Source organism: Lithobates pipiens, unplaced genomic scaffold (genome assembly GCF_037356315.1).
Source record: "Lithobates pipiens isolate NorthernLeopardFrog02 unplaced genomic scaffold, aLitPip1_a1.2 Scaffold_19, whole genome shotgun sequence".
In the NCBI taxonomy this organism is placed as follows: domain Eukaryota; kingdom Metazoa; phylum Chordata; class Amphibia; order Anura; family Ranidae; genus Lithobates; species Lithobates pipiens.
The window spans coordinates 567890688-567905707 of record NW_027507764.1 but is presented as its reverse complement, the minus strand read 5'-3'; the positions used below and the strand labels follow the sequence as shown (position 1 = coordinate 567905707).

At 46.1% G+C, this 15020-nt stretch overlaps 1 protein-coding gene across 1 annotated transcript in view; it reads left to right on the top strand.

Moving 5' to 3' along the window:
* ZFAT (zinc finger and AT-hook domain containing) overlaps nt 1–15020 on the top strand; it is a 399551-nt gene that overhangs the window by 92477 nt on the left and 292054 nt on the right. The window contains 2 exon segments of the mRNA XM_077493855.1: nt 744–920; nt 4913–5066. Of these exon segments, the coding sequence (XP_077349981.1) occupies nt 744–920; nt 4913–5066 (331 nt within the window).

The following is a 15020-nucleotide window of genomic DNA, read 5'->3' as shown; positions in this document are numbered from 1 at the left end:
TTTTGCGCAAACCAATCAATAAGCACTTATTGCAATTTTTTTTTTTACCAAAAATATGTAGAAGAATACGTATCGGCCTAAACTGAGGGAAAAAAATAAAGGTATAAAGTATTCTCGCGCCAGACTACGTGCCCTAGAGTAAAAATAGAAATAAAGACTATGGTTGCAGCAAAACACCGGCAGGGGTGATAACCCTCCCCAAAATAAGTGATAATAGGTAGTAATTGGTGTTGCGCTCCAGACAAAAAGTAAAAAAATAATGCGTCTTTTTCAAAATTGTCACTCTATTTTTGTTTATAGCGCAAAAAATAAAAACCGCAGAGGTGATCAAATACCACCAAAAGAAAGCTCTATTTGTGGTAAAAAAAGGACGTCAATTTTGTTTGGGAGCCACGTCGCACGACCGCGCAATTGTCAGTTAAAGCGACGCAGTGCCAAATCACAAAAAGTGGTCGGGTCTTTGACCAGCAAATTGGTCCGGTCTGAAAGTGGTTAAATACTGTGAGCTCAGGGGGGGGGGGGGGGGGGCGTGTCCATGACAGCCTGGGATCTGATAAAATGGGCTACATGACACCGGCTGTCAGTCAACCCGGAAAACTAGTGACCTCTAGTGGTGGAAAGAACTTGATGGAAAGGCTACTATTACAGCACAAACTGCTGTTTTTATTTTTGCATTTAATGAACTAATAATTACTGTTTTTCTTTACTACCTGGGGATTAACTGTTGTGCATGCGTTGTCCAGGTAATGACTTTGAGGGGCAGTTCATCCTGCCAGATTACGAGAAGGAGAAGGAGAAGCAGCCAAAGCGTTCACGTCTCCAGAAAACAGAAAAGGCCCTACAGTCGAAAGAAGCTGAGAAGAGCCAGGGAGTAAATCCCATCATCCGCGTTCTTTTAACTGCACACGAGGCGATTCCAGGTACCCTATCTGTTCCATGCCTTTTCAGAGATAAAGCTTTAGACGGCTGGCAACAATTTACTTATCTCAGCACATTGCCGAGGAAGCCGCTATGTAGAGAGGCACTGAATATATTACAGCGCTGTCAGACCGATTTACCTTCCTATCCAGTTGGAACGCGTCGGTCTCTTTCTGGCAGCAGGAGTACAATGCCCAGCGTGCCGTGTTGATGGGAAGAGGTTCTCCATCCCGCTCTGCCTGGAAGGGGGCTTTAAAAACTTTGTATGAAATATAAACTCAGTTGTGCTAGAAGGATAAAAATCCGTCTTTAATAGTTTGTGGAACATCTGCAACTATATGAGAAAGTCTCCCTCCGGTGTCAAGGCATCTTTCTACGGTGTGGTACTTACTCCTTTCTCTTCACCGTATGAAACCGGAACTGAGAGCAAGCATACCAGGAGCTCAGGCACCCCCAACCTTAAAGAGGAAGTAAACCCTGATGAGTTTACTTCCTCTTTCATTCCCTGCAAAGGTAAAGCATAATGGACTACTATGCATCGCATACTACCCCATTATGTGTCACTTACCTGACACAGGAGCCAGCGAAGTCACCGCTGTCCCCTGTAGTCCGGCGCATCCATCTTCTCGGTGGGTCTTGCCGCTCCGCCGCTGTAATTCGGCGAAGCCGCGATGACATCACTCCCGCGCATGCGCACGGGAGCCGCCACGCGCGGCATGTCGCCGGCGGCACGCTCAGTGCGCCTGCGTGCCGCTGGCTACGGCGCATGCGCCGTAGACAGCGGTGCCCGTCTTTCGGTAAATATCTCCTAAACCGTGTAGGTTTAGGAGATATTTCTTGGACCTACAGGTAAGCCTTAATCTAGGCTTACTTGTAGGTCAAAGTGTGTTTTAAGGGTTTACAACCACTTTAAAGTAGTTGTAAACTCTTACATAGGCTAGATTGTCAAAAGTATTGGGACGCCTGCCTGTACACGCACATAAACTTTAATGGCATCCCAGTCTAATGTCGCGTACACACAATCGGAAATTATGGTCGGAAAAAGGTCTGATGGTTTTTTTCCGTCGGAATTCTGCTCAAGCTGTCTTGCCTACACACGGTCACACTAAATTCCGATCGTTTAGAACGCAGTGACGTACAACACATACGACGGGACTAGAAAAAGGAAGTTCAGTAGCTTCCGTTTCGTAGTTGAATCTGAGCATGCTTTATTTTTTTTGGCGTGTCAGAATTGCATACACACGATCGGAATTTCCAATAGAAAGTTTTTCCGTTAGGAAAATTGAGAACATGCTCTCAAATTTTTGCTGGCGGAAATTCGGCCAGCTATATTCCAATGGAGCATACACACCGTCGCATTGTCCGATGAAAAGCTCTCATCGGTCTTTTGCTGGCTGAAATTCCGATGGTGTGTACGCGGCATTAGTCCGTAGGGTTCAATATTGAGTTGGCCCTCCCTTTTCAGCTATAACAGCTTCAGCTCTTCTGGGAAGGCCGTCCACAAGGTTTAGGAGTGTGTCTATGGGAAGGTTTGACCATTCTTCTCTGTGCAGGCCAGTCAAGTTCCTCCACCCCAAACTCGCTCATCCATGTCTTTATTGGACCTTTCTTTTTCGCACTGGTCCAAGTCATTTGGTGGAGGGGGGATTATGGTGTGGGGTCGTTTTTTTTTAGGGGTTGGGTTTGGCCCCTTAGTTCCAGTGAAGGGAACTCTTAAGGCGTCAGCATACCAAGACATTTTGGACAATTTCATGCTTCCAACTTTGTGGGAACAGTTTGGGGATGGCCTCTTCCTGTTCCAACATGACTGAGCACCGGTGCACAAAGCAAGGTCCATAAAGACATGAATGAGCGAGTTTGGGATGGAGGAACTTGGCTGGCCTGCACAGAGTCCTGACTTCAACCCAATAGAACATCTTTGGGATGAATTAGAGCATAGACTGCAGGCCAGGCCTTCTCGTCCAACATCAGTGCCTGACCTCTCAAATGTACTTCTGAAAGAATGGTCAAACCTTCCCATAGACACACTCCTAAACCTTTTGGACAGCCTTCCCAGAAGAGTTGAAGCTGTTATAGCGGCAAAGGGTGGGCCAACTCAATATTGAACCTTGTGGACTAAGACTGGGGTGCCATTAAAGTTAATAGAGATTACCTAGGAGGTATAAATGTGAGATTACATAGGAGGTATTCATTCATTCAAGGTCCAAAAAGACATGGATGAGTGAGTTTGGGGTGGAGGAACTTGATTGGCCTGCACAGAGTCCATACTTCAACCCGATAGAACACCTTTGGGATGAATTAGAGCGGAGACTGCAAGCCTGGCCTCCCAAATCTCCTGAATCTTATGGACGGCCTTCCCAGAAGAGTTGAAGCTGCTATAGCTCCAAAGGGCGGGCCAACTCAATATTAAACCCTACAGACTAAGACTGGGATGCCATTAAAATTAATAGAGATTACCTAGGAGGTATTCGTGTGAGATTACCTAGGAGGTATTCGTGTGAGATTACCTAGGAGGTATTCGTGTGAGATTACCTAGGAGGTATTCGTGTGAGATTACCTAGGAGGTATTCGTGTGAGATTACCTAGGAGGTATTCGTGTGAGATTACCTAGGAGGTATTCGTGTGAGATTACCTAGGAGGTATTCGTGTGAGATTACCTAGGAGGTATTCGTGTGAGATTACCTAGGAGGTATTCGTGTGAGATTACCTAGGAGGTATTCGTGTGAGATTACCTAGGAGGTACTCATTCATTCAAGGTCCATAAAGACATGGATGAGCGAGTTTGGGGTAGAGGAATTTGACTGGCCTGCACAACCTGATAGAACACCTTTTGGGATGAATTATAGTGGAGACTGAGAGCCAGGCCTTCTCATCCAATATCAGTGCCTGACCTCACAAATGCGCTTCTGGAAGAATGGTCAAACATTCCCATAGACACACTCCTAAACCTTGTGGACGGCCTTCCCAGAAGAGTTGAAGCTGCTATAGCTCCAAAGGGTGGGCCAACTCAATATTGAACCCTTCAGACTAAGACTGAGATGCCATTCAAGTTAATAGAGATTATATAGGAGGTATTCGTGTGAGATTACCTAGAACAGCGATGGAGAACCTTGGCACCCCAGATGTTTTGGAACTACATTTCCCATGATACTCCACTAAACTGCAGAGTGCATGATCATCATGGGAAATGTAGTTCCAAAACATCTGGGGTGCCGAGGTTCGCCATCACTGACCTAGAAGGTATTCGTGCGAGATTACCTAGGAGGTATTCGTTGCGAGATTACCTAGGAGGTATTCGTTGCGAGATTACCTAGGAGGTATTCGTTGCGAGATTACCTAGGAGGTATTCGTTGCGAGATTACCTAGGAGGTACTCATTCATTCAATGTCCATAAAAACATGGATGAGTGAGTTTGGGGTGGAGGAACTTGACTGGCCTGCACAGAGTCCTGACCTCAACCTGATAGAACACCTTTGGGATGAATTATAGTGGAGACTGGGAACCAGGCCTTCTCATCCAACATCAGTGCCTGACCTCACAAATGCACTTCTGTGAGATTAGTCAAACATTCCCATAGACACCCTCCTAAACCTTGTGGACGGCCTTCCCAGAAGAGTTGAAGTTGTTATAGCTGCGAAGGGTGGGCCAACTCAATATTGAACCCTATGGACTAAGACTGGGATTCCATTAAAGTTAATAGAGGTTACCTAGGAGGTATTCATGTGAGATCACATATGGTGGCTATAGAAAGTGATCTAATGGCTTTATATCCACCAGATCATTTCTATCGCAAAGACTGAGACTTTTAATGACTAAAATAAGCTCAGAGCTGACTGCAGAGTTGTAAGTCTGATTTAGATTTGACATTTTGCAGTAACTTACAGTGTATTAGTCTACTGGCTTTAAACTATTTCAAACTCTCATGATCTGTGAATTCATGCTGCCTCAGTAGACGTGACGCACGCCATAAAACCAATGTGTATTTATTTGGCAGGAGCAACAAAAATAATTCCAGTGGAAGCGGCAGCACCTGCGGCTGAACCAGAAGTGACCTCCCAGCCAGCTGATCCCGAGCAGAGTCTGAAGAGGGGGTACCAGGAGTACGCTATCCAGCAAGTCCCTCAGGAACAGTCCACTAATTCCAGCAGGTATGTCTGATCCCCGTACACGGCTGTCTGTAGTGTTTCTACCTACTATGTCTATTGCCCCGTACACACGGTCGGATTTTCCAACGGAAAATGTTCGATCTGAGCTTTTTGTTGGAAATTCCGACCGTGTGTAGGCTCCATCGGACATTTTCCATCATAATTTCCAACATACAAAATTTGGGATCTGGATTTCAAGTTTTTCTACAACAAAATCCGTTGTCGGAAATTCCGATCGTGTGTACACAATTCCGACGCACAAAATTCCACGCATGCTCGGAATTAAGCAGAAAATCCGCACTCGCTATTGAACTTCAATTTTCTCAGCTCGTCGTACGTCACCACGTTCTTGGCGTTCGGAATTTCCGATAAGTTTTGTATGACCGTTTGTGCGCAAGACAAGTTTGAGCCAACATCCGTCTGAAAAAATCCCATGGATTTTGTTGTCGGAATGTGCGATCGTGTGTAGGCGCCATTAGTCTCATACAAACAGGATTTAAAGCTGAACACCCAGAAAACCTGTAAAGGATAAGTTCACCTTTGAGAACATGTTACATCCGTTTGTTCCCAATGCTGCAGCCCCTGCCCCCCTCCATGTGACGGCAGTACAGGGGGAAGTACCCCGTACTAGCTATCAGTTTTTTAAATCAGAGTTCTGGGAATAAACTACAAGTCCCAACATCCTATGCGGATGTCTGCTTGTAATTCTCAATGAACTACCACGGCACTGTGGAGCATTGTGGTAGTTCATTGATTCTTCCTGTCATTGTAACTGCTCGCCCTTATGGGATGTACACACACTCACATAGCATATAGCCAAAATCAGATTCCCTTACACACAGCCACAGCACAGTGTGCAGCTACTGCAGCTGTGCTACTGTTCCCATCTGGGCATTTCACAGGTCAGAACTGCAACATAGCAGCCAGCTACACACTCGGGGTCATAGATAATAATTTTCGGGGGGAGGGGATGGCGCGCTGTCAGCTTTCTCAGATTGCAAGAGTAAGACAAGACACAATGGATGGTACACTTTGCACCTGCTCAGTAGGGTTGGCTATCAGGGTGTTATTTGATTACCGTAGGCCTGTGTTCAGGATCATACGCTGCCTGTGAAAAAGAAAGTGGCATGGCAAATATTGGGTGTGGTTTTCATTACACTGAATATTGGGCGTGCAGGGGTTCATTAGTAAGTGACACAAAGGGTCAGTAGTAGGTGAGGCAGAGTTCAGGGGTCAGTAATAGGTGGGGCAGAGTTGGGGGGTCGGTGGTAGGTGGGGCAGAGTTGGGGGGTCGGTGGTAGGTGGGGCAGAGTTGGAGGGTAGGTGGGGCAGAGTTGAGAGGTCAGTGGTAGTAGTAAGTGAGGCAGAGTTGGGAGGTCAGTAGTAAATGGTGCAGAGGGCAGGTTTTGCCTAACTGTTGGAGGGGCTCCCAGCATAAATCCTTCTACCCCCCCCCCCAGTTACTTTTAAAAGGGCGCAACTGCAATCTGAGGGGGCGAAAACCCACCCCAGCACCCACCACCCCAGATCTGCCAATTGTATCCTCAAAGGATATAATTACACTTCATGTGCATTAAATACCTTTTGGAAATCTAGATATCACCTTGTAAATGTAGTATAGTAATTAAAAATTGAAGTGACACAGAGAAGGTAATATTCTTGGAGTGCTTTTACCCCCAAGGGCATTTTCATCTGGCAGCCTTGACAGAAGGTCCATCTGGTGGGCACTGCGTTTTAAGCTTAAATGTATTTTTATTAGAAAAGTGTTCATGCATTCAATGCTTTGAGACGAGGATCAGACAATGTGAAGACAACCTCAGAGACGTGCTATACAATAGTTGAAGCAAAAGCTGAAGCATTAAACCACAAACAATGTCAGGGGGTAGTAGAAAGTTGCGCATATATATATATATATATATATATATATATATATATATATATATATATATATGCCACTGGTCTATATAAGGTTGTAGACCATAGCCAAATGCAAAACTAGTGAAAAACAGTCAGAAAAGATGAGTAGGGAAAAAAATATCAGTGGGCTCCACCTGTAAAACCAGTCCTGTTTTTGGGGGTCGTCTCATTGTTGCCCATCTCTGTCCATTAAGTGGAGTTCTGCTTAAAAAAAAAAATGAAGTCCGCCACTACAAATACTGCAGCCGCTGACTTTTAATAATCGGACACTTACCTGTCCAGGGTCCAGCGATGAGGGGGAACGAAGCCCCGCTCCTCTCCCCCTCCTCTCTGTGGTGCCGGTATTGTAACTGTGGGTGCCTGGCTGTGGCTTCACAGCCGGGTGCCCACTGCACATGCACGAGCCGCACCGTGACTGGCCGGGCAATCATCTGGGACCTGTCACGTGTCACAGATGATTGCCGAGAGGTGATCTCCCTTGCGGTGCCCCGAGAGGAAGTGGGAGCTGGGACCCTCTAAAAAGAGGGTATCCGCTCCTCCTTAAAGCGGAAGTTCCATTTTTGGGTGGAACTCCGCTTTAACACCAAAGCAGCTGAAACTGATTAACAACCCCCTCTGCTACTTAACCACTTCATGTCAAATAACGTCTGCAGGAGGGATCTCCCATCCTGGGCGGGCGTCATATGACGTCCTATGCTTCCCGGTCATGTAAGGGACACGTCACTCTGGTGCGCATGCCCAGCGGCCACGATGTCCGTCAGGCCCCCCGCGATTGCCGGTAACAGTTCACACACACAGATCCACGTCCTGTCAGGGGACAGGAGACCGATCGTGCGTTCCCAGTACAGAGGAACACCGGTCAGTCTCCTCCCCTTGCGAGTCCCCTCCCCCCTACAGTTAGAGTCACTCCCTAGGTAACACATTTAACCCCTTGATCGCCCCCCCCCTAGCGTTAACCCCTTCCCTGCCAGTGATATTTATACAGTAATCAGTGCATTTTTATAGCACGGATCGCTGTATAAATGTGAATGGTCCCAAAATAGTGTCAGAAATGTCCGATCTGTCCGCCCCAATGCCGCAGTCACGATAAAAATCGCAGATCACCGCCATTACTAGTAAAAAATAAAAATAAAAAAGAAATAATAAAAATGCCATAAATCTATCCCCTATTTTGTAGACGCTATAACTTTTGCGCAAAGCAATCAATAATCGCTTATTGGGATTTTTTTAATTTATTTTTTTACTAAAAATATGTAGAAGAATACATATCAGCCTAAACTGAAGAAATTTATTTTATTTTTTTATTGGGACATTTATTATAGCAAAAAGTAAAAAATACTGTTTTTTTTTTCAAACTTGTTTATTAATAAAAATGCCATAAAACTATCCCCTATTTTGTAGATGCTATAACTTTTGCGCAAACCAATAAATAATCGCTTATTGTGATTTTTTTTTTACCAAAAATAATGTTTTTTTTATATATTTTTTGGGGATATTTATTATAATAAAAAGTAAAAAATAATGCGTTCTTTTTCAAAATTGACGCTCTTTTTTGTTTATAACGCAAGTAATAAAAACCGCAGAGGTGATCAAATACCACCAAAAGGAAGCTCTATTTGTGGGGGGAAAAAAATGATAATAAATACATTTTGGTACAGTGTTGCAATTGTCATTCAAAATGCAAGAGAGCTGAAAACTGAAGAAAAAAAAAGGAAGGGGGGAGGAAATGCCCGGTATTGAAGTGGTTAACTGACCAGATCAATATCCTTGGAGTTTAATGGACTTGGTGCTATACTTGATTAAAAAGTGTTCTTTGAATTTTTTTTGAGCAGTGTATTATCCGTTAGAGCCCTTTCACACTGAAAGCGCCCCGGGCGTTGGCGGTAAAGCGCCGCTATCCGCTAGCAACCGAAAAAGGGTTAAGACCGCCTGCAAAAACGATGCCGCGGCCGCACTTTGCCGGCGGGTCAGCGGCGCTGCCCATTGATTTCAATAGGCAGGAGCGCTTTAGTAACGGTGTATTCACCACTCCTACAGCGCTGCAAAAAAGCTGCTGGCAGGACTTTTTTTTTGTGACGCCCTGCCAGCGCAGCGCCCCAGTGTGAAAGCACTCGGACTATATAATAAAAAATAGCCTTCGCGCTACTACTTAAAAGTGAAAACTACATGTATGGTGAATAAATAATGGTACATTTCATATACAAAAACTAAAAATTACAAACAAGTGCTCATATAAAGTGCTATAGAAAATTCTCATAAAATAAACGCACAGTGACAGCAAGAAAAAATAAAATAAAAATGGATACACATGCAAGTTGCAAACAAAGTGCTAGAAAATGCAGCTGGATCTAATAATATTCACATAATACCAAAATAAAAATAATGTCCATAATGATCCTGCGCAAACAGATAAGTGTATAAAATGGTAATATGTCTATAAAGTGACAAGTGCTGTTAAAGAACTGAATAAATATATGTAATATAAATCAAGCACCATTATTATGTCCATATAGGTAAGTCTTTTAAAGCGGAGGTCCACCCTAAAGTGGAGCTTCCGCTCATTGGAACCCCCCCACCCCCACCGGCGCCACAATTGCCACCTTTCAGGGGGGAGGGGGGTGCAGGTACCTGTACAGTACAGGTATCTGCACCCACTTCCGGCAAAGATATCTGCAGAATCTACGCCACTTTCCGCAGAATCTACGCCCCTTTCCGCAGGTCCCCTGCTGCCTGCTGGGAAACAAACGGATCCCAGAGACAGCGGGGACCATCCTTATTGCGCAGCGCGACTCGCGCATGCGCAGTAGGGAACTGGGACATGAAGCCGCAAGGCTCCACTTCCTGATTCCCATACCCAAGATGGCGGCGGCAGCACCCGAGAGACGATCGAGAGATCGGCTTCGGGTGCCGACATCGCGGGCGCGCTGGGCGGGTAAGTGTCACTATTTTAAAAGTCAGCAGCTGCAGTATTTGTAGCTGCTGGCTTTAAAAAAAAAAAAAAACGGCGGAACTCCCGCTTTAATGGCTTAGCCCTTGTACACACGGTCGGAGATTCCAACAACCAAATCCGTTGGAGTAATTCCGACGGATTAATTCCGGAAGAGGTCCGGAAGTGATGTTGCATACACACGGTCGGACTAAGTTGTCGGAAAATTCGATTGTACATAACGTGATGACGTTATTTCGTTAGGACGGGACTACGTTCAGGCTAGTAGCCAATAGCTTTGGTCTAGGAATTTGATCTGAGCATGCGTGGCACTTTGTCCGTCGGAGTAGGCTACACATGATCGGAGTATGTCCGATCAGGGCCTTTTTACCGGCAAGTTGGAAAAGTTGGTCCGTCGGATATTCCGACGGAAACAGTCCGATGCAGACCACACACAGTCGGAATATCCGACAAAACGGTCCGATAGGAAACATTCCGACGGAATCTCCAACCGTGTGTACAAGGGCTTAGACGACACCAAAGGCACTACGATTGATTCTCATCAGAGAAACAAAAGGCAAAACTAATGCACTGAAAAAAAAATGGTCTCTCAGAACTCTCACCTCCACTCCTTGATTGAACAGAACATCAAGTAAAATAAATGAATCTTCCGTCCGTTCTATCATTTACCACCAGGGGGTCGTCTACTGTTATGATTAGCAGCTTGAAAAATGTGGGCACTACTTTTAGCGCTAAAGCTCCTGAAAAACGCATCCAGTGTGAAAGTGGTCTTATACCCCGTACACGCGTTCGGAAAATCCGTCAGCAAAAAGTCCGATAAGAGCTTTTGGTCGGAAATTCTGTCCGTGCGTACGCTTCATCGGACTTTTGTTGGCGGAATTCCCGTCGGCAACAAAAGATTTAGAGCAGGTTCTTTATTTTTTCGGTCGGAAAAAGTTCAGATCGGAAATTTCTGTACCAATTCAGACGTGCAAAATTCCTACGCATGCTCGGAAACAATTCGACGCATGCTCTGAAGCATTGAACTACATTTTCTCGGCTCGTCGTAGTGTTGTACGTCATCGCGTTCTTTCTCGGCTCGGCGTAGTTTTGTACGTCACCGCGTTCTTGACGGTCGAAAGTTCAGAGAATTTTGGCGTGTATGCAAGCCAAGCTTGAGCGGAATTCCGTCGGGAAAAACCGTCCAAGATTTTTCCGATTGAAATTTCCGCTCGTGTGTACGCGGCATTAGAGTCACTTTCAGTTAGTGTGAGCAGTCACAGGCTATTGTAGAAAACGCCTCGAATTCCATTCAACGTCTCCTAAACACGAAGACGCAGCCAAACGTCGTATTTTGCGATCGTTCGGCCAGGGAACGCTTTAATCTAACAAGAGTAAGTTGAGGGTAAACCGATGAAACACCTTAAAGTCTGGCTGACTGGCGGCGGAATTGTCGGGCGCTGAATTGATGTGAAGTAATCACGGTCGCTGGCACAGAGCAGCTTGTATTTCGCACCAGATTTGAGAGCAACGATCTCCAGAGAGGTTTAAATTCAGCGGCTTTAATTTCACTTAGATGTAGATTAGAGCCTCGCTCATAGTTCAGCAATCAGAGGTGCTCCCTCGGCACACAGAACTTTTTAGATTTACAATTAGGAAGTTCAGCAAGTAACGGAGGAGGGGAGAAAAAAAAATGAAGAAGAAAAAAAAAAAAGGGAAAATGTATTTGCCGTGTAAAATGGGTAAACTTCATTAGGCAGGAGCAGGAGGATCTCCCAGGTATATTCCTATAAAAGAATTAATGTTCCGTCATCGCTTTTCCAATGCGGCTGCAGTTAATTTAATAACGCAGTGCAGATAGCATTAGCTTTAATAGTCTGCTGCAAGTTGGGTTAATAAAAGCTAATACCTGATCAGCTGTTATGGGTTATGCAATTTTGCAAAGTGCTTTTTAAATTAGCCATTCAGTCTTTTGGCACAGCATTTTCCCCCGTCCTTGCTGGCAGCTGCCAAGTGTCATCAGCTGGACTGAGAGGCAAGATAAAGCTGAACTCTAGGCAAACGGCTGAATGCACAGTTAAAGATCATATATAAAGGATGCTGTTTTACCCGGCAAAGGATTTTTATTTCTGTTTTATACGGTCCTGAGATTTACACAGCCCTGTCTGGCAGAGTGGGAGACCCGAATTTGCTCTGCTGCTCACGACCCGTCCCATAGATGTGTGCATCCAGTGGCGTATCATCCATGTGTGCAGGATGTGCAGTGCACACGGCCCCCGGGGGTGGGGTGGGCCCACTATGCCCTGTCATACACACCACATGATGGGTGTTCTGTGATTTCCATCACAGCCGCTGTTTCCTCTCCTCCTCCCGCTGCAGGGATCCTCTGTGCCAGGCTGGGACAAGGGGAATGCCGAAGGGGCACCTGTCCTGGGTGAGTTGTCGCCATGTGGGGAGGGGACGATGGAAGCTTGTCAGTGCCCGAACCAGTGGCGGAACTACCAGTGACCATTGCATCCAGGCCCTGGTGTTCCACCACTGTGGGGGGGAGGCCTAAGATTGCAGACAAGGGGCCCAGCCTGCTGTCAGTGCGAACTGCCCAATGGCGCTTTGCGTGCCGCATTATTGTTCTTCTCAATGCCTAGGACCCACTTTTGATCCTCCACACGGGCCCATTGATTTTTATGATATGCCCCTGTGTGCATCTTATTGTATTAGGGACACAAAGCGCAAACGTGTGTGTATAGATGATGATCTCTCTCTCTCTCTCTCTCTCTCTCTCTCTCTCTCTCTCTCTCTCTCTCTCTCTCTCTCTCTCTCTCTCTCTCTCTCTCTCTCTCTCTCTCTCTCTCTCTCTCTCTCTCTCTCTATATATATATATATATATATATATATATATATATATATATATATATATATATATATATATATATATATTTTCTCAGTAGGACAGGTATTGTCAGTAGCTTTTTTTTTTTTTTTTGTAATGTAATTATATCTCCTGGAAACCTGCAGGCATCAAAGGGATAGGAGGAGACACATGCAATCCACCCCAAACCTGGCTGCTCTATAACTTATAGTTCTGTGTTTCCTACAGAGACATGGATCAACAAATATACTTCCGGGTATAACGTGTGTAACTAAAACACAAAAAAGGGGTTTTCCGTATCCCAAAGTCTTTTCGACTTGAAACCCCACCCCCAAGGGATAAGGGTGGGAGGCGGGACTACAGGGTCACCAATCTTCGCTAGGGTGGTTCCCAAACTGTATTGAGTTTCCTGAACAAACTATTTTCTGACTACCCCAGTGGATGCAGGAGTTGTGGGGGAACCACATCCGGAGAAATAAAAAGAAAAAAAAAGGGGGGGAAGGGTAAAAAAAGGGAAACTAAATAGGTGACATAGAGAACCAAACTTTCCCTTGAGTGAAGAGAGAACACCTGAAATACCCACTCCCATGTGATGGGAGAAAACCAGTCTACACAATGATGAGGAGAGTCAAATGCAGAGACTAGTGATTAGGTGGGACACAGGTAGCACTGTGATCTTGCGATCATGGAGGACCATTGTGAGAAGATCTTCTAGACTTGGTCTAGTTCCAGAGGGGATTCGGCGAGGAGGACGTTTGTTGGATCCAGATGAGGATGAGGATGCTTCCATGTCCCTCTCCTGAGAGATTATTTTCAAGTTGAGCAGGAGCTTTTCTCTCATAATGAAGTTGGAAAAGGAGTGGTTCTGACCCTTGTGTGAGAATTTCACTGCAAATGGGAAGGCCTATCTGTACTTGATGTCCTTCTGGGTCATGGTGGACAAGAGCGGCTTCAGGGTTCTTCTTCGATGAATGGTGGTAGGGAAGAGGTCTGCAAAGATTTGGACGGGGAGACCTTGGCAGGTGACCTGGGGCAGAGCACGGGCTTGTTTCAGGACAGCTTCTTTGATGGCATAGTAATGCGATTTTAGCAATGGTGTCCCTGGGTGAGCCGTCCTTTCTGGGGGGACTCAAGGCCCTATGTACTCTGTCTAGCTCCAGGCCAGACAGTGGGATATTCGGGATCAGCGACTTCATTAAATCCTGCGTGGCTACTGTGACATTTAGAGAATTGTTTCCGGCAGACCTCTAATCTGAAAATTTAGCCTTCTGGACCTGTTTTCCAATTTGTCTATACATGACAATGCAGTGTCCAGTTGTGGTTGCAGGGTTTGGATAAGGTCAGAGTTCTGGTGAGAGACCACTGTAGTCTGATCCAGCTTGCCTTTTATGGAGTCCATCCTGGATCCGATATTCTGGAGGTCTGCTTTAATTTCTCCTGTGATTGTAGCCGCGGTGGCAGCCAGATCCTTTTCTAGAAGAGTGGAGAATTTGAGATAGAGATCTTCAACAGAAAACTGAGTATTGTGGGGTAGAGGGCCATGAGAGAGAGAGAGTGAGCTATGGCGGGTGCCACTGCTGGGGAGAGAGCCTGGTCCCCAAATGCATGGCTGAGCAGGGACTCTGTGGAGGCCAGAGAGGGAGTCTGAGCCTGCAATCCTGAGGTGTGGATCCCAGGGGTGAAGTGTAGCAGAGCAGGGGTTGGCACTTGCCTGTGTTCTGGTGTGCCTTCTGTGAGGAAGACATGGGGCCGTGAGCTGCGGCCATCTTGGTACACCCGGAATGTGTGGATGCGGCAAATTCCGTGTCCAGACTCCATCTGGCTCCGGGTTTGGGCATGCGGGGGTGATCTCCGGAGTGTGGGGAGCACTGATACCTTGCGGGTGTCTCTTAATCAGGGTCAGGAAGGGAGCTGTGTTTTTTCCAGGCTTAGAGAGGTCCGGTGGCAATCTTGGTGCACCCAGGGTGGATGGCGGCGGAGGATTCCGGGACTAGGTTTTGTCCGGCCCCGGGATTAAGCATTCGGGGTGTTCTCCGGTATGTGGGGGGCACAGATGCCGGTAGGATGGCGCTCGAGCGGGGTCGGAAGGTGAGCTGTGGGAGCTTTGGAATGGTGAGGTGCAGAGCTCTGGGCTCAAGCGGCCATCTCAGAGCTCTCGCGCATGTGCACTTTTACTTTGGATATATTTTATACTTAAATTGACTATGTGGTACCGTGAAAGCCTTATTAGCTACATTGGAAGGGG